Genomic DNA, 23,135 nt, shown 5'->3' with positions numbered 1-23,135 from the left:
GATGTGGATGGTTAGGGATCTTCCCATTCTTTGCAGGCCAGTCAATATAAATATAATTGTATGGAAAACTTACAAGGGTCTACAAACATCCTCAACAATTCAGCCTTTACCTTTCAACAGAACCGTTCTGTGCAAAGAGGGGAGAAAATTGGAGCTGTCGAGTATTTATATGGGCCCTACCATTAATTCGTCGATTTCGTTGTGTTGCGTATTAATTCGCCCAAGTTGCACGGCAGCTGTATTGAAACTAGAAGGCACACAAATCAGAACGAGCCGGCGCATCTATCACATGCTTTCCTGTATTCACAAAACAGAACAGTAAGCAAAGAATGAATGAATGAATGAATGAATGAATGAATGAATGAATGAATGAATGAATAAATGAATAAATGAATAAATGAATAAATAAATAAATAAATAAATAAATAAATAAATAAATAAATAAATAAATGAATAAATAAATAAATAGATAGATAAATGAATGAATGAATAAATAAATAAATAAATGAATGAATAAATAAATGAATAAATAAATACATACATAAATAAATACATAAATACATATTTGAATGAATGACTGAATAAATAAATAAATAAAAACGACGGAGAACCCAGGGTGGTTTATATTCAACGTCATGCCGATGCCGTGGTATCATTGTAACACTTCTGTACCAGTACCATTCCCCTACTCTTTTGAATCACATCTAAAATTCGGTCTTCAACGTCTAATTGCGCGAGGAGACATATGGCTATTAAACTAACCACACTCAAGACATTACCCGACGAATTCCAAGGATCACAATTAGACAAGGCGCAAGGGTATTGGCAAAGTCATCTTTGGCATCGGGGCGGGTCAAATGTCCACTTCGCACACTCCGACGGCCAACATAGCTCCTTAATTCCAGGGCACACAATGTCCTTCATTTTCCTCCTTTGGTGGTTATGCCTGAAGTCTTGAGCTAACCTAGAGACATAGGGAGCATGCAGGGTTAGTGAAATCAATGAGTTACATCTGGAGTAACTCCTTGGTGAGATCTGGAGGGCTACCAAATGCTGAGTGATGTATGTGTATGTCGGGAAGCCTTGTACGTGTGTAGTCCTTTAGAAAACTGTGATCTCTGTCTGTCTTTTTACATTTTGTTTTAGGGATACTGTTTAATTCAGTTTTTTTTTTTAACAAAAAAAAAAACAGTTTTTCATTATGTCAGTTGAGATGATTCTAATTATAGTTCCGCTGTAACATAAGAGTGCAATTCCGCTCCGTGTAAGTTCCTGTTGGTAGGAAAGTAAGCTCAGATGAGCAGAATGGCATACATTTCTATGGATTGGGCATGATTTTGGTGTTGTTGTTTTGTTTTGGCTTACGGAGGATCCAGACGACGTGTTTTGGTGCCGTTCTTCACAGTCACGCACCTCAACAGAGTTGCAGACTGAAAAGGTGTGCAAATAAAGGATGTCTGGTCACCTTTAAATAATCACCATGTGCTTTGTTGCGAATGTTCGACTGTGTGTGGGTGTGTTGTGTGTACCTGTTTGTTTTGTGTGTGTGTGTTTGTGTGCGTAAGAGTGTGTGTGTGGTGGTAAAATGTGTGTGTGCATTTAGCCTACAATAATGACTTTATGAAGAAGATAGCAACGAGAAAGTAATGGACCTTGTGAGGTCTATTATGTTTGTCTACAAATGTAAATAATGGGCCGATGCATGTGTCATAATAAAGTGTGTGAATGCGATAGGGTCCTTCTGTGTTCCAATCAGATTTCAATATCATATTTTCTTTGGTTTGGATGAGGCATAGAGTAGGTCGTAACAGATAAGGTAATTGAAGGATTGGCAGGTACAGATTAGGTGTAGGCCTACATTGTACTCACAGGCACCGCGACGGGAACGCTCTTTCTAGTGATGACTCGAGAAGAAGAAGGCTGGCTATGATTGATGACTGTGCATTACAGGTTCGCCAGCGTTTTACACCTGTATGATCTATGAATGAATAAACTTATGGGTCTTCCCTTGTCTTTTCAGATATTTTGCCAAATCATAAAATGGCATGTCTATACCTCCTCATGTTCCTCGGCACCCTCTTTGTGACTCCGCAAGCAGGTTGGTAACGGAATGTTAAAGGTGAAATCTTTGAAGGCTTAAGTTGCATGACGTACTCTTTCTATGATAGGGTATGTGTGTGGCCCTGAAAAGGGCCATTCCTTGAAAAAGGGCCATTCCCTTAAGAACGGCGAGAACATGCTTGCCGAACGTCGGGATTGGGTAGGCCCTTTTCAGGGCCACACACATACCCTAGAAAGAATACTTGGTGCACCGTTAAAGGGGAAGGCAGGTAACTGATCAGTGGGAATCGGTGGGATTACTGGGGGATGATTGTTCCAATCCTTGTGGGATTCATTTAAGAGTACATTATAATTTTATATCTATTGTTGTGTGAAAATCATTTGATTCAGAATGGCCTCATATTCAAGTAATGTGCAGTATAATGTTTCCAGGTCAGCACGCCTGTACAGTGACGGGGCATTAAACTGCACATTACTTGAATATGAGACCGTTTTGAAGCAAATAATTTTCACACAACAATAGATATAATTTATAATGTATACTCTTAAATGAATCTCACATGAACTGGAACAATCATCCCCCAGCATTCCCACTGATTCCCACTGATCAGTTACTAGCCATCCCCTTCCACTACCTTCTACCACCCAAGAATGTTAAAGGGATGGTAGGTCTACAGTTTCGGCTGAGTTGGGACTTCTACTTTCCAACGTTTTATTGTGATGATTTTCTGAGATATTCAGACACCGGAAACCTGACCCTGAAATATGAAAGATCAGACAATTGTAAAAGAGTAATAGACAGTTTATTTGATGAAAATTCGTTTTGAAATAGCTGAGATATCCAAAAGGAAGCGATGCAAATATTTATATAAAGATCACTTTGTTTTTTACTTTGTTTTTGGATATCTCATCCATTTCAAAACAGAGTTTCACCAAATAAACTTTGAATTCCTCTTAGAATTGTATGCTCTTTAACATATTCATAAAGGGATTTCTAAGTATCTCGCAAAAGGTTAAAAGCTGATTCCTCACCTCAACCAATACTATACCATCCTGTGGTTCGTGAGACGCCACACTGTGTAAACAGATTCTTATGATCAAGTCAATACAGTGTATGTAGAGTGTCTATAAATATATGAGCCCTTACCTTGTAGAATGTGAACAAGAATTAAGGCGCCTGATGAAGGGACCTTGCTTCATCATGTTTGTCGAATCTCCCTTTCATTTGTAAAATATTCATTTTCATTTATAATAATGATAATAATGATAATGATGTACATTTATATAGCGCTTATTACAGTAGTTTCTAAGCGCTTAACACTTGTATGTCACAATTTCAGTCCCAACCCCATGGAATTACCCATATATAATAATAATAATAATAATAATAATAATAATCATACCTCATTTATCATACCTCGTAAAAAAAAAATTGGTATACACGTGTATCTATACATATATCTGTATTTATGTGTATTTTGTGTGATTGTTTTACTTGAATTCCTTACCGAACTAAAATGTTAAAAAACAACATTGAATCATTTACACCAATAGACGATAGAGGAGCTGTAGCTGGAGCTGCGTCTGAATAAGTAGCCATAGGCCCCTGTGTGTGTACCCCTTGTGCATGCACGTGTGTGTGCGTGTGTTAAAAAAAAAGTGGGTTCATGGAATAATCCGGGAAAGGGGGGGGGGGGGAGAGGAGGGGATACAAGACGCATTGAGATGAGCACTTCTTAGGTTTCAATCACTCTCAATTTTACCCCAGAGTAATCTAATCGGTCATTTACCATTGATCCCTTTCGGCGTAAGGGGTCATTCTTGTAGATCGAAATTACGAAAATCACCGGTTACACAGTGACGGAGCCAACCTCACAAAACGAGCACGAGCGGGGGGGGGGGGGGGGGGTGCAGGAATCTTATCTTACAGGTGGATAGGGGTAAACTATAAAGGAGTACGACCTAACGGACCAATTGCATTCATTGCAGCCCAAAGCCTAATAATGAATGTCCTTTCGTCAGACACCATCCCTTTTCCCTCTCCGTGATGGATAGGCCCATGGTTTGTCCCCAGGGGGAAAATGGATGATTTGGTTACTTTTGAGGGATTTATCTTATTTGGGCACGCCATAGTAAGGTTGGGAATCGCCAATTCTTAGGGATTTGTGTAGCTCAATAGAGTGTGGAAGGGATTTTCACAAGCAAACTAATTGACGAAACGCACAATAAATTACTTTTGATGTCAGCTGAATCGGGAATATTCCAGCCTCCTTCAAAATAACGACGACTGCTTGCACTTAATTCACTTTTCGTTTCGTAGGAAGGAAGCAAACGATAGGCGATGGGATGAGCCAATCATCAATATAAAACCAATTAGTGAAAGTCAGGGTTGCAGAGATTGCATAATTGATTTTGCTATTGGTCATATTAATCACGAGGGAGGTATGTTAAAGATAATTCAAAGAGCTAAGATGATTTCATTTGCAAGGTTTTTTTTTTCTAAATCTCAGAACAAGGCTGGAGTTCCGAAATGTAATGCACACAAAAAGTATGCTTTAAACACACACACACACACACACACACACACACACACACACACACACAAAATAACGTAGTAGATTATGTATAAATAGCATAATGCGTAACATGTTTCAATGAAGAGTGATGTACGTACGCCATCTTTTGATGCTTACATAAATGATATCGTAACATTATGTTGTTACCTGACGTGTATCTTATAATCGACCTCTGTGTAGAGAACATTACATCTGAATGCGACGGATATACGTGCTATGGAGATGGCTCCGGATGCATTCCGGAACAACAGCTGTGTGATGGGATGGTGCAGTGTTACCATGGTGACGACGAGTTTTTCTGTGGTAAGGAATTCCGAGATCTGTATTGTAAAATATAACAGAGTCATAGTAATTATGGAATATTATTGAATTTGGACCGTCAGTATATAATCATGATTGAGATATGTATATCATGATTACAAGATTGGACAGGTTGATTGATTTTGAAGGTTGATTAATTTTGACAAAATCGAATAACTGTGATCTGAATTCTGCACTTCTGACCGAGAGTAGCAAGTCTAGTCGCTACGTTATGCTATCCAACCTTATAGTTGAGATGAAAGAATTGCGAAATCTTGAATTTGTGCATCTCATATTCTCAGCAGACGGCTAGATCTACAAATGCCTTGTTCTAGCTACCTTGTGCTCAAGAATTTTCCATTTATATCAGCCCTATATTCTTACCGCGTGCTCTTAATTTGGTCACGTTAGCAGAAGATTAAGGGATATTGATGATTTCGCTGGTATTCCTGGCGTAATTCCCATGCAGCCTAATATTAATCATTTCTCTGTTATGACAAGCTGTCAGGGATGCAACTACAACTCCCAAGATAGTTGAAATATACCCATTAGCGGCATTCCGATAATGCGAATTGAACCATCTAGCGGTGAGCGCCAGTGTAATTAGGTACTGTAAAAATGTCGATGTTAGCCGTTTCGGGTTCACTGCTTTATTTTATGCGATGTGGTCGTTAGTGGCTATAAAAAGTTAGAGTCCCTATAGGGCTCACACGGGTGAATAATTCCCCATAGAGACTTGTGTTAAAATTCAAATTTCAAAAAATTCTGTAAAATAGCTGGGAGAAATGAGGTGTTTCATCTCCACTAACCTGGATAAGTGAGCTATACCCTGTCATCCATCAAATTTCCAAGGCAGGTTCTTCGGCTCAAACTCAGTCCAACGGTCCGCAAAGCCAGACTACGAGTTCTTGTCACTCAAAAAATCACCTATTTTCCGTACACGCACCCAATGAAATATAGTCTCTTCAAATTCCATGAAAAAAGCTTTCATCTTCAAACTAAAATGCAGTTTGTAGAGGAATTCATACTCAATATCTGCAGCTATTCAGTTTTATGCCAAACTGCATTAATGATTTTTAATTGATTGTTTTTTTCATTTACTTTGGTATCTTTGGTACGAATTTGTGAAGGGGTCCGGGACATTCCATTTTATTTACAGGTGTGAGCCCTATAATGAAGGGATTTGCCGTCGATGATTGAGAATGGAGGATGATGAAGCTTTCATTAATAAAACACACATCTTGTCACTTGATCTTCTCTGTGTTCAGTAAAGATACATGTATCTAGCCACGATTTGAAGACAGAATTGATCCAACAGCACCACGAAGAAACAAATCTTTCCTCTTATATTGTGTTATCTTATAACGCGTTGAATATTGCTGAGACTGTTGAGACGTACAAAAACAAAGATACAAGATCATTCAGCCTCTAGGAATACTCTTTTATTACCACAGAAATGAAGGGGGGGGGAGTAAGGCAACTACACACACATAAAAAAATATTGAGAATAACTTAATTTATATAAATTCAGCTTTTGAAGATGTGATTCGATGAGACCGAGCGAATCTCAAACGTTCAGTGCGTAAAATGATACCGTCTCTAACCATTACAGCCATTACCATACTAAAGTCCTGTGGTAAAATACACATCTATAAATCTGTCAGTTTTGCGAACAGCTCTCCCACGCTTGGGTGCCGTCAGAGAACGTTTGTACGACAGATAATGTAATTATCATTATTATATCAAGAGTGGGGGAGCGACGAGTTTGCTTTCCGCCGCTACAATTACAAAGTGGAGGGTATTCAAGAAAATACTGATTGTACACTAGCGTACGGTTATTTGCAACTGTCGTGGATGGGAAAGCAAATAGGCTTAAGAAATTACTATTAGATGACAGGTTGACGGTTTTTTCGTCCGGGCGTCGAAGGAAAATACGACGACTTCTACTGAAGTTGAATCATATGCGCTATTGACCATTTATGTTTGTATAAATAGGAAACGTTCATTCTTGCACTTATTTTGAAACTAAAATAAAAAAACAATTAAAAATGAAAGTGAGGTAACCAAACAGTTTGCTCCCTGACAGCAAACTAGGCCACATGTTAACAAACAACTGTGATTTGTTATTAGTGAGATTGTCTAAAAGTCAGTGAGGGCCCATCAACAGCAACATTGTCTGCTTGCTATAGAGGTGTGAATGCTTCGACCATGCACGGTTTTGCAACGATGAAGCGCCGAGTCTCACGTTCTGAAAATCATCCTAATTGGTATTCCTGAAAACCTCAACCGAAAATTAAGGCCTACTATGCCACAGGAAGTACTGTGATAAAATTAAAAAGATTTGGCTGTCAAGCAACTGAGCAAGAGGTTCTGAGTTCGAACCTTGTAGCGGTACTTACTTTCTCGGACAAAATGTCTTTTTAGCGCAGTGTAATTCTTGAAACAGATTCACAGCTTGCCTGACATTGCTATGGATAAATGGCATCAGTTAGTTCTGCTGTAAAATCCGCACTTACACTCAAGAGGACTTCCTTGATAGTCAAGATCAAACCATGATTCCTGCTGTGGTTGTTTGTATCATTACGATGGTATCTTACATGAGCTCAACTCACGTAAATCTAGATGTCACTTTTCATGGTAAAATCTTGATAGTAGATAAAAAAGCGAAGTTTATGCCGTATACTAAAGACGAACTATCATGAACCTGTTGAACCTGTTGCAATGAAGATCGGAGAAGACTAGAGTTACGATCTAAGGTAGATAACGCAATTCCGCGAACCAGGAAGTGAACGGTGACGATACTAGTTATAGATAGGGCATGAGGCCCGGGTGTCTCATGTAAATGCTCGTTATTTCAGCTCTACCGGCGTTTGTTCTGTGAGAGCAGTGGCGGATCCAGGGGGGAGCGCACCGGGCGCCCCCTTTTATATTTTGTTAAGACAAAAGAAATGAAACAATTGGGGAGGGGTGCGTGTGCCCCCCCCCCCTTAATGTTGTAAAGGCGCCCCTCTTTACGGAATTCCTGGATCCGCCCCTGGCGAGCGTTCCTCTCAGTCATTTCCGAAACCAATTGAATAGTTACGCTCATTCGAAACATTGACCGCACTTCTTATTTAAAGGGATTCTTTTATAAATGCAATTCCGGTTGCTACACTGGATTAGGCCACGGATTTTTGGACAGTTTGTAGGTCAGCAATTAGAGTCCATTTATATAGTAGCAACTGAGCCCTTGTAGGAGAAGATGAAGACAGTGCTATCCGTACATCCACACTAGCACTAGAGACTCCATGACTGTGGACGGCATGGTTGTTTGATTTTAGGCTATACTCCATTCTTTAACTGTGAGAAAATCTAAAACCCGGTAAAAATACGGACTCTTCTCCTTTCCCTTTCTACACCTGCAGGGATCGATTTTTCCGGTGTGTGTAGAGGAACACCGCGCGTTTGCCCAGACGACCCACTTTCCTGTGTACAACCTGAGAATATCTGTGATGGTCATACGGACTGCTCATCCGGATCGGACGAGGTTGCGTGTGGTAAGTTCGTAAAGTAGATGCCTACGTGATAAGATCATGGATACGCTTTTCTTTCCTTCCATATCTTCAACTTGCAATGTCTTAAACTCACCATATCGTCCAAGTTCTTGCTTAATAATTATACAATAATCCTAATAATTATGTCTGAAATGCCCACCACGTCCGTGAGCACTGGTGTGTTTTATATTTATATTCTATTTTTGAGGAAATTGTTCTACAATCATCAATGCCTCGTTAGGGCTAACTTGTTTCCATGTTCCAGTTTTTCTGCTATTTCATGCGATTTTAACATTAATTTTACATCTTCTTTGTGGTCTTTTTTTTAATGTTAGGAAGACACAGCGCATTTTGCAGTGCATTCGTACCGTATAACAGGGACGGGAGAGTCATTTTCTTTCGAATTTGTCATTTGGGTGTCTTTGTGACGTCATGACGATGAATTGTAGAATAGAATGGTTGAAGGAAAGAAGTATGTGCTTTCAGAGTTCTGGTCGCGTCGGCATTTGTTTACTTTCCTTGATTCCTTGATTATTCATTATATTCTGCACCGACATGTAACAATTTCGTTACAGTGGAGTGCCACGTACTCCACGTTCAATATGCAAATAAGATGACGTCATGGTGTCGTCATCTCACCGCACGCTTACGGTTTACACTAGAAGCATGAAAAAAAACAGATGACTATTTTACAATTTAGTACCTGAAACCCTTAAAAAAATAGAAATAAAGTGAAAAGAAAAACAATAAGAAACTCATAATTTTCGAAGTTGCCACCCAGAGATTCTTCTTCATCAAAGCGTTTGAGGGTTTTTTTTTTTCCATTTTTTAGTATTGGAGTTATCAGATAATCAAAACCTTCTAGATTCAAGTAAGTTACGTTACCCATTTACTTGCGAGCACCATATATTCAAAATTCCTGGAGAATTATAATCTATGCAATTTTCCTGAGGAGCTTGTATACCTCCAATATCAAATCAAAACTGAAGTTCAGATAGCTGTTCAGATACACTATATTTTCATTCTTATGGAAATAGAAAAAAATAGGGGTGTTTTGCATAGAAAAAATATATGTTTGATAATGCAAGAAAGTGTTACAGGTATTCCCACTATATTCATATAGATTATGATTAGGCCTATAGACTGAAGTAAATAATTATCATCTAATATTTGCATTGTGATCTATCTAGTAATGCAGAATCGTTATGTATCGGGAAAGTCGTCGAAAATTGGGAACTAGGTTCAAACGTACGTCCAAAAAATAAGTACTAACTACAAAGTGAAAGCAATATTTCAGTTTTCATATTCGGATATGATTTGAGCTCATATCACACTTTTCAAATCAAAACAGATTAAAATCCACCCTCCATGATATGCTCTACTTAACTGCCCTTTGAGAGAGGGCGTGAAGGCAATCAAATTTGGTTCATTCCATTTCATCACGTCGCGCGTGACATCACATTCCGCGTAGCTGTGGGCAAAGTTCACGACAATTTACGGTCGGGTTCACACTTCAACGATTATTTAGCTTTTTGTAGGCTGATGGTAACTCATATTTCAAAGCAGTCATACAGTAATATCGTAATAATCTGCATTTATGCTGTTAAAGAGACAATTATCAAAACATAGTGTGTGCACCGCCAATGTAGCTCTGTTATGGAACGCTGATTTTAGACATGAAAGCCGTACAGATAACCAAAGGACCATTTAATTAATTTGGCTCGTCTCGAGGACGGTTTAAACGGCAAGCATTGTCCGATCGTGCATCGCATCAACTGCCATAACGTCGCCGCCGTGGACATCAGGCATCAGTTAATTACAGGCGTGGTCGTTCATTTCGGCCGGGTCATTTGGGACTAACACGAACGGAAAAGCTCCCCCCCCCCCCAGCTTCCTCCATCTAATATCCCAACCCAAAGTGCATAATACGGCGTTGGTCAGCTGGGAGTTAGGCCAGGAAATAGACAGGGTTCTCTATGACCAGGGACATGCAATATTGAAGCCTCGTGATCAGGTGATGGCGAAAACAATCTAATTCAACACAGCCCAAATTTTATTTACGCTGTAAGCTTCAGAGATGCCAACGCCAATTACGATATAAGTTGACGATGTTGGGTAGGTAAACGACATTGTTAATACCAGGAATTGTCGTTTTCTCCATTTTCCTCATTTCTCCTCTTCCACTACCCCTCTCCCTGTCCATCGCCCCCCCCCCTCCTCTCTCCCCTCAATCCTCCTCCCCCCCCCCCTTTACCATTCACTTAGTTTCCTTCTGCATTAGTCTAGTTTTAAACGTCTCATTTTCCTTTTCCTGTCGTCCTCTCTGGTCTTATCTATGCGTCCGTTTTCAAATGTATGTTCCTATATTTTGTATTGCACTGATTTGTTGTAAATTCTGTCGTATTTGAAGAGGTGTTTGATTATTGATATAAGATTGTATTTGAATTTAAGCGTATAATATGATCTACGCAACGTAGAATTCATATACAAAGAAACAAACACAAACACACACACGTACACGCACAATAACACACCGACGCACATTAGGAATATTCCAAATTCATTAACCCTTATCAAACGCAGCAGTTAGCAACACTAATGAGATGGCAATGCTTTAAGATAGCAAATTCTTCCGAAGCCTTTAGATTACATCGCTGTATTCATCTCCACATAATACTGCCCCTATTGGCTTGGGAATTCCCCGCCCTTCGTCTAGAACTCAAACACTGCTATACGCACAAAGAAAGTCAAGATAATTATATGCGTCAGTAGACGGCGGGTATATTTTCAATATTCATCTACTAGACGGTTCGTTCTCCATTGGCGAGTGGCCACAGTTTGGGTTCTTGTCCCGACCACTGAAATTTACTTGGAAAAGTAGCAATGCATTACAGAGTACTTTTTTCTAAAACAATTTATATAAAGTTTATAAGAATATACATACATAATCATATCTCTCAATATCTAGGCTTATACTAGTAATAATGATTATATTATATTTTTTACACCTCTGAGTTCTTCCTCATGAATTGTGACAGTAATCCTTTATATAATCTACTTTATATAATTATGATATATAATATATATGAATATATATATATATATATATATATATATATATATAGTGTCATTTACCTTGGACACACGGAGACCGCTACCGACGGTTTCACGTCCTTCTGCTGGACGATCTTCAGGCGGACTGGCTCCTAAGGCTGGCTATATATATATTGTAGTTGCTCCGCGTATTGGCAGTACTAGAAATAGCAATATAATGTCACAACAGAGGAATGTATTAAATGCCAATCTTCGTCAGGGATGACAGTGCGAAACTGTCATCCCTGACACTGTCATCCCTGACGAAGGGGGATGACCCCCGAAAATTCGGATTTTTAATTAAAATCAAGATTGGCATTTAATGCATTCCTCTGTTGTGATATTATATATATATATATATATATTATAAACAAGTACGTTAAGTAATACTAGTGATTAATCGTGGTCTCGGCACGTTCATTGCGCAGATGTGCAGTCCTGCCCCCTGGATTGTGAATGCCATTATTTCTCGGTGAGATGTAAATACGTTGAATGGAGCAAGGCCCAAGCGGCGCGCATCCCACCTGATACAAAGAAATTGTGAGTACAATAGCTGCATACTTATGCAGGGTCATTGCTGGCAGGCTTTGTTACGGACGCAGGAAGTTGCATTTTCTACGATACATTTCACGCACGTTACAACTTATCATTACATTTCATTATATATATCTATATCTATCTATCTATCTATGTTGGTAAGGTAGTCCAGGTGTTGGCAAGATAAAAAGATAAGTAACAAAACTGCGAAGAAATAAACCGTTGGTGAATACAGCATGAACTTTGTTGCAGTTTTGTTACTTATCTTTTTATCTATATATATGTATATATATACATATAAATAAATATATATATATATAGATGATATATATCTATGTATATACTTGCATAATACATAATTTATATAATAATTATAGTATATTCATATGGTATGAACGTGTCTCTCTGTGTTTGCGTGTATGTCACAAGGTTAAACTATTAGATTTGTGTGCATTCATTTCTGCGTAGAGCTGTCCTACTCGTCACAGCATAACAAAGACTTATTAGAAATGACACCTAAACATTAAATCTACATCAAATTTCTTAACTGAAAATTCATTGATTTTGACTTGCCATCTACGACAACATGACACTGCAATGTTTAATGCCGGCCGTACCATTATGTTTTTATGTTTTTTATATATATTACGTGGGCTTGCAGATGGATTCAGAAGCCCGACACTCAAACGCTGAACGTTTCCATGGAAACAGACCTATCCTCAGTTACTCACGTCAACTTGTCTCTCTACACGGATCTTAAAATCTTGTAAGAAAACAGTTGTCTCTTGAAAGACGTTTCGATAATTAGGTCTTCAAAACGAAGAGTGATCTTTTGGGTGTATTCTCTCTCTCTCTCTCTCTCTCTCTCTCCCTCTCGCTCTCTCTCTCTCTCTCTCTCTCTCTCTCTCTCTCTCTCTCAAAATAAGTGCAACATTGAAGAAACATTTCGAAGTGGGCAAAGTGTCAATAATGGAAGGATAATCACTCCAGAAGTAGTATAAGGTTTCCGCAAGTGATAAAATGTAGTAAGCCAGTTCGGTTTTCCGCTTTGCGAATGAGCAGGGAAAAGGGTCATTTGTACCAAGAATATATTCACTATTCAGATAAGCATCTGTGATGTAATGATAATTCATGACAAGTAATCTTAATGTTGCATGCCAGCAGATCCACCTTTTAAACAGCAAATGTTATGCCCTTTGCCCACACTCATGATTCGTTCAAAAATTATGCAGTCATATTTAAGTTTGTTTAATTGTGTATTATATGCTTAGTAAATATCTACATTATACCAGTTTTTTTTTTGTTAAATTATGCTGCATTTGTGATATGTTTCATATCTGTAATAATTCTGCAATAATTAAAAGAATCATTAAAGTGAAGTGACTTGAAGAAATTGAACTGTATCTTTGAAACTGATTGTAATATATTGCATGATTCGAACCCGGAACCTCCTGAAAAAAACAGAAATATCTTTCTTTGTCATTTCTAAAATATATAGGGCTAATTACTCCATAATTGTCATGAAATTTACTGTTGTGTATCATGACCGTGAAGCCCACTTACTTAGCAACTTCCACTATCTGATACTTTGAAATCTCTAACCTACTCTATAGGTTACAGCACCTTCTAAAATATTCCCTCCATCTCATCAATTTTCTAGAACAATTCGATCATTCCCATTTACGTGGATAAAAGCCGGTACGTTTCATGATCTCCACCGTCTGATCTATCTGTAAGTATCGCATCGGAATGTCTATTCATTCATTCATTCATTCATTCATTCATTCATTCATTCATTTTCATTCTCATTTTTCTTCCAACAAAGCATATCACAGAGTAAATCATGAATTACATCACAAGCATAATATATACATTAAAAGTTATGTTTATATAGAGGGGGAAAGAGAACTGAGAGGTCCACTTAAAAACAATGCTTCTAGATTGTGAAACACTCGAGAGTTTCTTCAGAAATACTTACTGTAATTACAAATACATAACAAAAAATACCTATACTACGCCTATACCACCCCCTCCTCCCTTCATAAAAAGGGAAGAAAGACATCGAACTTAAACTCATAATTTTGGTCAATTTCGACAGCCAGACTGTAATGTTATTTAGACTCTGTATCAGTTATGAGGATTGTGTTGATAGATTCGCATTCAATAAATTCCCGTGTGCGTTTCTTTAAATACCATTTTGTCCAATTACGTTGTGTATGGTTTGCGTGAAAAAAAAGGGGGGGGGAGTAAGTTGTGTTTTGTGTGTGTAGAAGTTGAGCATATATAATGGAAACAAACTGTTTTGACATGCTTGATATCTGAATTTAAATAAAAATGAGAAGACTGTTTATATCATCATGAAATACAAAGGGTCAGGCATAAAATGAAAATTGATCCATGTGTGATTTAAATGAATTTCATCATTTTAACCATTTTCCTGCTGGTCGTTGTTCTTTTCCATCTCTCTCTCTCTCTCTCTCTCTTTCAGGGATTTCACAGGAAATGATATAAAACATTTACAAGCGGGTATTTTCCAAGGGCTTCGAAGTCTGGAGTACATGTGAGTAGATTCAAGACACTTTTTATCAAAAAACTCAAAGAAGTTGTTGGTTAGCATGATATCGGCATGTGTGTTTTATGTGTGTAAAAAATAAAGCAGACGTTTTTTTCAGTCTGATCATGTTCATCAAGGTGAAAGTTTGTAGTGATTTCATTGTGGAAGCAATTTTTAAATCAAACGGAATTCGATTACAAACATTAAAAAAAGGTGTGTGGTTGCGTCCTACTTTGCAAGCATATAGCTCTAACACCAATATTCAAGATAACACAAAAATTGTGCATTCCCAACTATGTGACATCATGAACAATACAACACATTTTTATATCTTTTTTTGAGAGTAACCTGTAACAACGAAATATGAACCTATGCTCTCATTGGTGTACATCCTTGCTTATTTGACAAATTTTCTGCATTAATTATGTCAACATAATCGGTTTCAAATGAAATATGAGATTCAATGTCTTACAAAAGCAAAAAAAAAAAAGTCATGCATTTAAAGGTATATATAATTGCTTAAACATAGGCCCTGATTATGACATGAAATCGATTTTTTCAATGTAATTTGTATGCATTTAAAATAATGATGTGTAAGATATGCATACGAGACTGATATCGTTTGTTAATACGTTCATTCAATTTTAAGGTTCCTATACAAAAACAATATCGAAGTCATCGAACCTGGTGCTTTCCAGGGTCTGGATGCCATCTATATGCTGTAAGTGCTCTCTCTCTCTCTCTCTCTCTCTGTTTATATGATATGCTTTTAAAGCATTGATTATATATATATATATATATATATATATATATATATATACATATTTACTGAAAGAAATTGGACTGAGGCGGACGCTGCTCTCGATCTGGAGTCTCCTTTTTAATCAGTCGAGCTTTCGGCCTGTCTAGGCCTTCATCAGGATGCTACCCACAATGAGGCACCGCGTACGTTTGGGAAGGGAATTATCTCTCGCAAATATGTTTTAATTGTATACCATTTTTGGTCTATATATTTTGTACTCGTATATTTCAAGTTGAGAAAGTCTTGAAACTGTAATGATTGTTGTTTTTAATGTGGAGATAAATGAAATGAAAATTATATATATATATATATATATATATATATACATATATATACATATATATTATATATATCAGGGCTCCACACTAACTTTTTTGTTTGGTGTCCTGATGGGGCCAACGAAATCCTCAATTTCAAATTTTTGGTGGCCCGAGAGAAAAATTTGGTGGCCCGAAAAAAAAAACAATAAAAAACATTAAAAGTCCTGTTTTTTAATGAGTCAAATATTTAAGTTTTATTATAGTAAGAATTGGAAGCTGGACATATCTACTAACAAATGAACCTCGACAAACTCGCAACACTCACTCTCAGGCACTCGTTCAGTCCTTTTCATCCATCCTTTAATCAAATTTACCTGCTAATTATCGGCGCAAAAAGCTGCGAATTGTTTATTGACATACTTTTCGAAAAATTTTGGTGGCCCGAGGCGGGCCACCAAATTTGCCCTTTTTTGAAATTTGGTGGCCCGACTTTCATTTTTGGTGGCCTCGGGCCACCGGTCCACCGTTAGTGTCGAGCCCTGTACAAACATATACATATATATTGCATAAAATAAATGCATATATTCATTTCATACATATATAAATAAAAAGTAACATATTATACAAGTTTTCTTTAGGAGCAGAAAGATTGTCTTAGCCTTTTTTGTTCTTAGAGTGCAGCCGTTTGGCGCAAAAATTATTCAGCTAGAGAACATAATGATAGATCAGTGCAATTTAAACTCGTTGGGCGCAAAGGTTCCAGGAAAAAGTCTAACAGCATCCTTTTACAACTTAAGGGTTTTGAAAGTGTTTTTCCGAAATTATGCCAGTTCGTTACTATCACCATGTCTGAAGGAGAAAGCCCAAACTCACCCCACCATTGTGTAAGTCCTTTAATCCATTTTGTAGTTATCAGGTGTGTTTAGTTTTCTACGTGTATTTTCTTCTTCACTGTTTTAGGCTTATGCAACATAATGCTCTTACCAGTCTGAGGAGAGGAGGTTTTGCTGGACTTCAAAGCCTAAAAACGATGTCAGTATCTTGGCTGCTGCAGTTATCTATATTGCTTCTTTCACTCTTATTACTATCATTATTCCGATCCTACATTGCTCCCCTAACAATGTACGCGTATAATTATTAGCATACTAATTGCTTGATATTGAGTTAATTGCACAAAAGATGCCACTAAATGTCAGATATCCATTATCATCCTAATGAATACATTGTAATTCCGTGGTCATTTTCATAGCTTTTACTGTTTACAGTTTATTCTTCTTTGATATTTGCAACTTTACTGCCGTGGCGCAAGTCCACTTTCATTTTTTTTTTCCAAAGGGAGAGCGTTTATTGCAGCAGCAAAACAAGGATCATAAAATGTTTGGTCACAGGTATGTATCAATATTTCCCCGATTGTTATACGTTATGTCAGTGTTTTTTTTTCTGCTGAAATCTTAAGTGAAAAGAGTTAAATTAACATTATAGTCGGGCGCAGTGGTACAAAGATTTTTGTCATTTTCGCATTAATTTAGAAATGTGTTTCATTTGTTCTATCTTTTCAATTTTACTCACCAGAGGATTAGAGTCCAATCGGATCGATTCGATTGAAGTCGGAGCTTTCGAACACTTGGACAATTTGACATACTTGTAAGTAGTACGTTTTAAAAATGCGTATAAAAGTTCGGAACTCAAAGACAAGGCCCAAAACCCAGGTTTAAATATGGAATAGTTGTATGTACTTTTTATGAACAGAATTTTATTGATTGCAGTTTGATTTTTAGTGGGGTTTTTTTATGTCATAGCAAGTGGTCCAATTGAATTATAGTAGGCTTAGCTCCCAGAGCATAGTCTAATATGCAGATGAAAGGTTCCCATGCATGCATGGTTGTTTAAGGAGTAATTGTCGACTACGATTGACGACTCTTCAATCATCCCAAAATTGCAAATCTCCTCTTGTCAGAAACGTAAAAGAAATGAAACATATTCGACTTCTATCGATGAGCGATATTAATAATTGAACATTTCATCGAATGGATTATTGCTTTGACATCTCCTTAAAGATATATTATCTTGAGAAAACAAAACAAGAAGCTGAAAAGATTTCAAGCAAAGAGGGTCCAGTAGGCCTACTTTGTAAAAGTTTGTCATCGTGACGATGTAATTAATGTTTCATTCTGGACAGGAACCTGGAATCGAACCTGATTTCTTCAGTGAGTCCCGGGATGTTTACAGGATTGCAGCGACTGGAATCTTTGTAAGTGTTTGGGTCAGAGTGCTCTATACAGTGGACTCCTGTTATAACGAAGGCCTCGTGACCGGCACTTTTCTTTCGTTATATCGAAATTTCGTTACAACCGAACAGATAAACAACAAAAACTATAGGATGGATAATGTTGGGCTCTGAATTTTTACTTCGTTGTAACCGGAATTTCGTTATAACCATGTGTCGTTAAACTGGAGTGCACAATATTTGTTAATTTCATGGGGGGTGGGTGGGGGGAGGGTGTGTACCAATATACAAAATTGTCGTGTGTGTATGATTTATGTTATGTGCACAGTCTAACAACTTGCAAAATTATTGCAAAATATCCCCGGGTACATGCACACCCACTCACCATAAATAGTTGACAGTACAATGATGTAGTAAGCACCCATCCAGTATAAGTGAAAATTGTTCTGTGTCTTACCCTGCACTAAATACCTACGGGAGGATAATCACACCTGCCTTTGATAAGTTTTTCTTTACACTTTTCTTTTTTAACATAAATTCGTCTCGCTATACATTAAAAAAAAATCTGATTGTTATTATGGTATGAATTAGTGTGTTGTTTTAGTAAGTAATTATTATCACTCACCCTTTCATATTCATTTCTTTATTTTATACCTGTTGTATGTCTGTACTTTGCAGACATCTGGGATTGAATAAAATTGCATCTATTCGAAATTCAACATTCATACATCTGGAGAGCCTAAACTACCTGTGAGTAAACAAGTTTGCCTCTCTCTCTCGTCCTCTCTCTCTTTCACCATCACTTTCTCTCCGTTTCTCGTTCGATTCTCTTCTCTCTCCCTCTCTCTCGCTTTTTTCTCTCTCTCCCTTTCAATCCCTTACACACACACACACACACACACACACGCTCTCTCTCTCTCCCTCTTTCTCTCAGTCACGGTCTTCATGTTCTTCCCTGAACACTGCATCAATAGCTACGTTCAGAAGGTGATCCTTGACTTCGAGGATAAGCTAACTTTGAGAAGAAACTCTATGGGGCGCCGGGTGTTGCAAGGTCCATTTCATGACGAAATGACTGGTTTCGTCATGAAATCGACCGTGCGACACTTGGCGCCCCATATCTAGTGCTTATCCTCGAAGTTAGCTTATCTTCGAGGTTAAGGATCACAGTCTGGACGTAACTTTTATGAACTTGTCCCTATGTATAAGTTATAAACTGCGACCTGCAAAAATAAGTAATTTCGACCAATTCAACCTATCGTCGTAACCTAACTTAATAATATGAATCTGTCTTTCCTTGTAAACTGCAGAATGTAAACTATGTTGTTTTGCCACATATTTGATTTTGTTTGAAGCGATCTCTACGGAAACCCATTGGTTCTCATAACTGACTACGCCTTTCTGGGCCTGATGAATCTGGAAACCTTGTGAGTATACGCACATATTATTTGGAATGGAATTTGTGTGTGTGTGTGTGTGTAAATACCACTCCATGACCTGCATTGTTTTTTAAAAACAGAGTGAAATTACGTAAGCAAAATGGTAAAGAGAATGGTTAAAAAATACCATACACACTGTAATAACATGATAGAATCACATGTTTTCACAGAACAGTGTTATGGCATGATGGAGAAATTTCGCACAACGGTATGAATTCTCTTGTTCTACATTCGTAAAGGAACAATCTTGTCGAGACCAAAAAATTAAAAAAAAATAATCTACTGCACATCCAGCCCTAAATCTCTCTGGGCGGACAAAATGGTGTCAAGAATTGTATTGTGTAGTCGTGCTTTCATTTAAGTCTATGTTTGCCCCTTTTTGTCTGTTTCTTTTCCCTCCTTTCATCATTATTTTCTCAAGAATTATTTCTGAAGTGAAGCTGATGACAGTCGAAGAGAAGATGGCAGACGGTGTCCCAAACCTTCTTCAATTGTAAGTGAAATGTCAGTGCTTTGAAAAAAAACCAATCTTTGTATCTTCCTCTATTCGGCATGATTATGGTGATCACTTTGGTCTGAATAAGAGGTTTTCGTCATGATTTTATTATCCTCAACCTCTTTAAATCACATTTGTATGATGCAGCTCTTTGCTTTTCATCCCCCCCCCCCACCACACCCACCGGCCTTGGAAGCGGCAAGTATATAGATATCTACGTGAGATGTGAAAACACATGATAATATGCACAACATATAACTATACAAAGAATGATTCAATTATTCAAAAATTCTCATCCGTTTAGTGGGAACATTTTCTATTAGGATGAGAACATAATAGTATCCTCTTTGAAACTGTTAGAAAGCTCAAAAGAAACCGTACTGAGTGTCTGTTACAACTATTTGTACTAACCCAAATGGCATATTAAGTGAAGGAGCTATACGTTGACAGTTTGCTATAATATTATTACAACATTGTAGCATATAATAAAAAAAAAATAATAGCATCATTTTGCAATCAATGTCTTCTGTCAACTTCTTTCCCCCTTATTTTTTTTTTCAAAAACCAATGAGGATTGTAAGCCTATTAGAACCTGTTGATTCATTTTGTAAATGGGGACCCTATAACTTCAATTGTTTCAGAGTGTTCAGAGTGTATTTCGTCATCTCATGCCATCCCCATCCCTTTCCGCGCCTTCCAAAAACGCCAACATTCGATTGTTTACTGAAATGTAGGTTTTGACACAGTTTGGTGGTAAGGTTTTAATATAATGATGAAGCAGGTTCATGAAGACTGATGTTATGTTTTCTTCATTTACAGAACGGCCGACGAGCCATCACTCTGCTGTCTATTCAAACCGGCAGATACATGCAACACGCCACCTAATCCCTTCGCGACTTGTGAAGGGATGCTTCGAAACACTCTCCTGCGCACGTGCCTCTGGATTCTTGGTCTCGGCGCTTTGGTGGGAAATCTCTTGGTGCTGGCTTGGCGCATCTCCGAGAGAAATACCGACCGGAAACATAAGGCCCAAGTGATCTTAATCTCTCAGCTAGCTATCTCTGACCTGCTAATGGGTGTGTATATGATTTTCATCGGTGGTGCCGACTCGTACTACGGGAAAGATTATTTCTTGCATTCGTCTGAATGGCGTGAGAGTTTCGCTTGCAAACTCGCCGGCTTCGTTGCCATGACTTCAAGCGAGGCGTCCGTCTTTCTGCTCGTCCTGATCAGCCTGGATCGCTTTATCTGCATTGTGTTCCCGTTCGGCGCGTTCCATTTCCGCACTAAGTCGACGCGGGTCGCTGTCGCCGTTGCTTGGATAACAGCCGTGGCCGTCAGCATCGTTCCCATAATAGTCAGCCGCAGAGTTAGCGGTTTCTATGGCTACTCTGATGTCTGCATTGGGTTGCCACTGGTTACCCCGGCAACTGGTTACCAAGGAGTTTGGACCGTATCGGACGATGGGCTGACCGAGGTCCTGTCATTTGTTCCGACGGGGCGTTCTGGATGGGCGTACTCCACCGCCATATTCATCGTGCTCAACATGATTTGTTTCCTGATCATCCTAGTCTGTTACGTGGCAATATTTGTGTCGGCGCGCAAGGCGTCGTCATCGTCCGGTCGCAAAACGGAGCGGCGAGACGAAATCAAAATGGCGGCAAAGATGGCCATCATTGTCGGCACCGACTTCTGCTGCTGGATGCCCATCACCATCATGGGCATCGTCTCCCAGACTGGCGCGGCCGTCGTCCCGGTCAAGATGTACGTCTGGACCATCATTTTCATCCTCCCCATCAACTCTTTCTTGAACCCCTACCTCTACACCATTTCCACCATCGTACAGCAGAGATTAAATGAGAGCACCAGCAGTCAAATCACTGGCACCCATCGCTTATCCAACACATCACGTGACGGCACCGCCTCTTCCGGTAGCGGCTATACGTCACTCACAAGGAAGTCACCAAAGTCATCCACTGATGCTTGAATGAGAACAGGCTTACTTTCAAAACTTGAGACAAAGGGTACAGTACCCTCCCGTTATAACGAACACGGTTATAACAAAATTCCGGTTACAACGAAATGAAAATTCAGGCTGCAACAATATCCGCTCTCTGTATTTTATTGTTTATTTGTTCGGTTACAAGGAAATTTCGATATAACGAAAGAAAACGGCCGGTTCCGAGAACTTCGTTATAACGGCAGTCCACTGTATGCATTTAAGTTACGCCAAATATTTGAGATACAGTGTTTTGCTTTAATCTTGAACTGGACATAGTTTCCTCCTCTAGGCTCCTTAACCTAGTCTTGTTGAGCATAATCAAACATTACGAGTATGTTACTTGTATTGAGTACTTTAGAGACCAACGACTCCGATAGTTACACCGCTGAACGTGAGCACTCGCTACGTTTATTATAAGGTTTTCAAAAGATCCATCAGTTGCCATTATTAGTAAAGTGATCCTCTGAACTTTGCCACACATGGTGCTATTTACACAGCTAAAATATAATGCCTTGTCATTAGTACATCGTACTCCAAGAATCTGAGATTACCCACATGCATTGACCTATAGGCTACAATGAAATATCTGAAAAATCAACCACAATTAGTTTAAACTTAAGTTACTTCAAAATAAGAGTTATTGACGTATTAGAACTGCTCTGTCTTCCTTGGAATCCAAGTTTTGAGCAGAAACTCTTTCCTCATTGAGAGTTATAATGTAAATCCAGATGTAATGACGTTGAACTGATGACTGAGTTAATTACGGATAGTTTTACACTTTCAAAGAACAAGTTACGCTCTAGTTTGCACTTTTTCCTCTTGCCAAGTGAGAGTTTAGCAATGTTGTGTGGATCACATTTTTATTTTGTTCAAATGTACTGAGTGATGAGTTGTGTGTACCAAAGTGGTTTATGTACAGTGCAAGATTGGCACTGAATCTGAGGGTATTTACTTATATTTATTTCTAGTTCCGTATTGACAGGCCTTCCACATGCAAATAATAATGATGCGATGATTTACAGAACACCATATCAAAAAGTCTATAAAAGACATTAACGTTTTATATACAGATACTAACACGTCTTTTTGATGACTTCTTGGCTGATTGTGTAAACCTACCTCTCCGTACACTTTTTTGTTTTGTTTTGATATTGTGGAGAGTCATTAGCAGGTATTGTGTTAGCGTAAATCTGTCTTGTGAATGCTGCTTTTCCAAACGTTTTGAATCTGCACTTATTGTTCAACCATGTACAAA

The 23,135-nt window shown here is 38.3% G+C and overlaps 1 protein-coding gene across 1 annotated transcript; it reads left to right on the top strand.

Moving 5' to 3' along the window:
* Positions 1 to 2,040: 2,040 nt before the first annotated feature.
* LOC139743824 (uncharacterized) lies at positions 2,041 to 21,865 on the top strand. Its single transcript, XM_071654280.1, has 14 exons — positions 2,041 to 2,098; positions 4,818 to 4,940; positions 8,342 to 8,473; positions 11,992 to 12,103; positions 12,762 to 12,866; positions 13,761 to 13,832; positions 15,304 to 15,375; positions 16,677 to 16,748; positions 17,289 to 17,360; positions 17,896 to 17,967; positions 18,622 to 18,693; positions 19,299 to 19,370; positions 19,804 to 19,875; positions 20,698 to 21,865. The coding sequence occupies exons 1-14, from the start codon at positions 2,041 to 2,043 to the stop codon at positions 21,863 to 21,865; spliced, it is 2,274 nt and encodes a 757-aa protein (XP_071510381.1).
* Positions 21,866 to 23,135: the final 1,270 nt, after the last annotated feature.

Source organism: Diadema antillarum, unplaced genomic scaffold, assembly GCF_040938485.1.
Source record: "Diadema antillarum isolate AM-2024a unplaced genomic scaffold, OU_Dant_1.0 seq00001110_RagTag, whole genome shotgun sequence".
In the NCBI taxonomy this organism is placed as follows: domain Eukaryota; kingdom Metazoa; phylum Echinodermata; class Echinoidea; order Diadematoida; family Diadematidae; genus Diadema; species Diadema antillarum.
The sequence above is the reverse complement of the archived record's forward strand: the minus strand, read 5'-3'. Positions and strand labels throughout refer to the sequence as shown.

Coding starts and splice junctions, on each gene's coding strand:
- LOC139743824 (XM_071654280.1), top strand. CDS start 2,041: ATGGCATGTCTATACCTCCTCATGTTCCTCGGCACCCTCTTTGTGACT. Junction 4,941..8,341: donor TGACGACGAGTTTTTCTGTG/GTAAGGAATTCC, acceptor CTACACCTGCAG/GGATCGATTTTTCCGGTGTG. Junction 13,833..15,303: donor CTCCACCGTCTGATCTATCT/GTAAGTATCGCA, acceptor TTCAATTTTAAG/GTTCCTATACAAAAACAATA.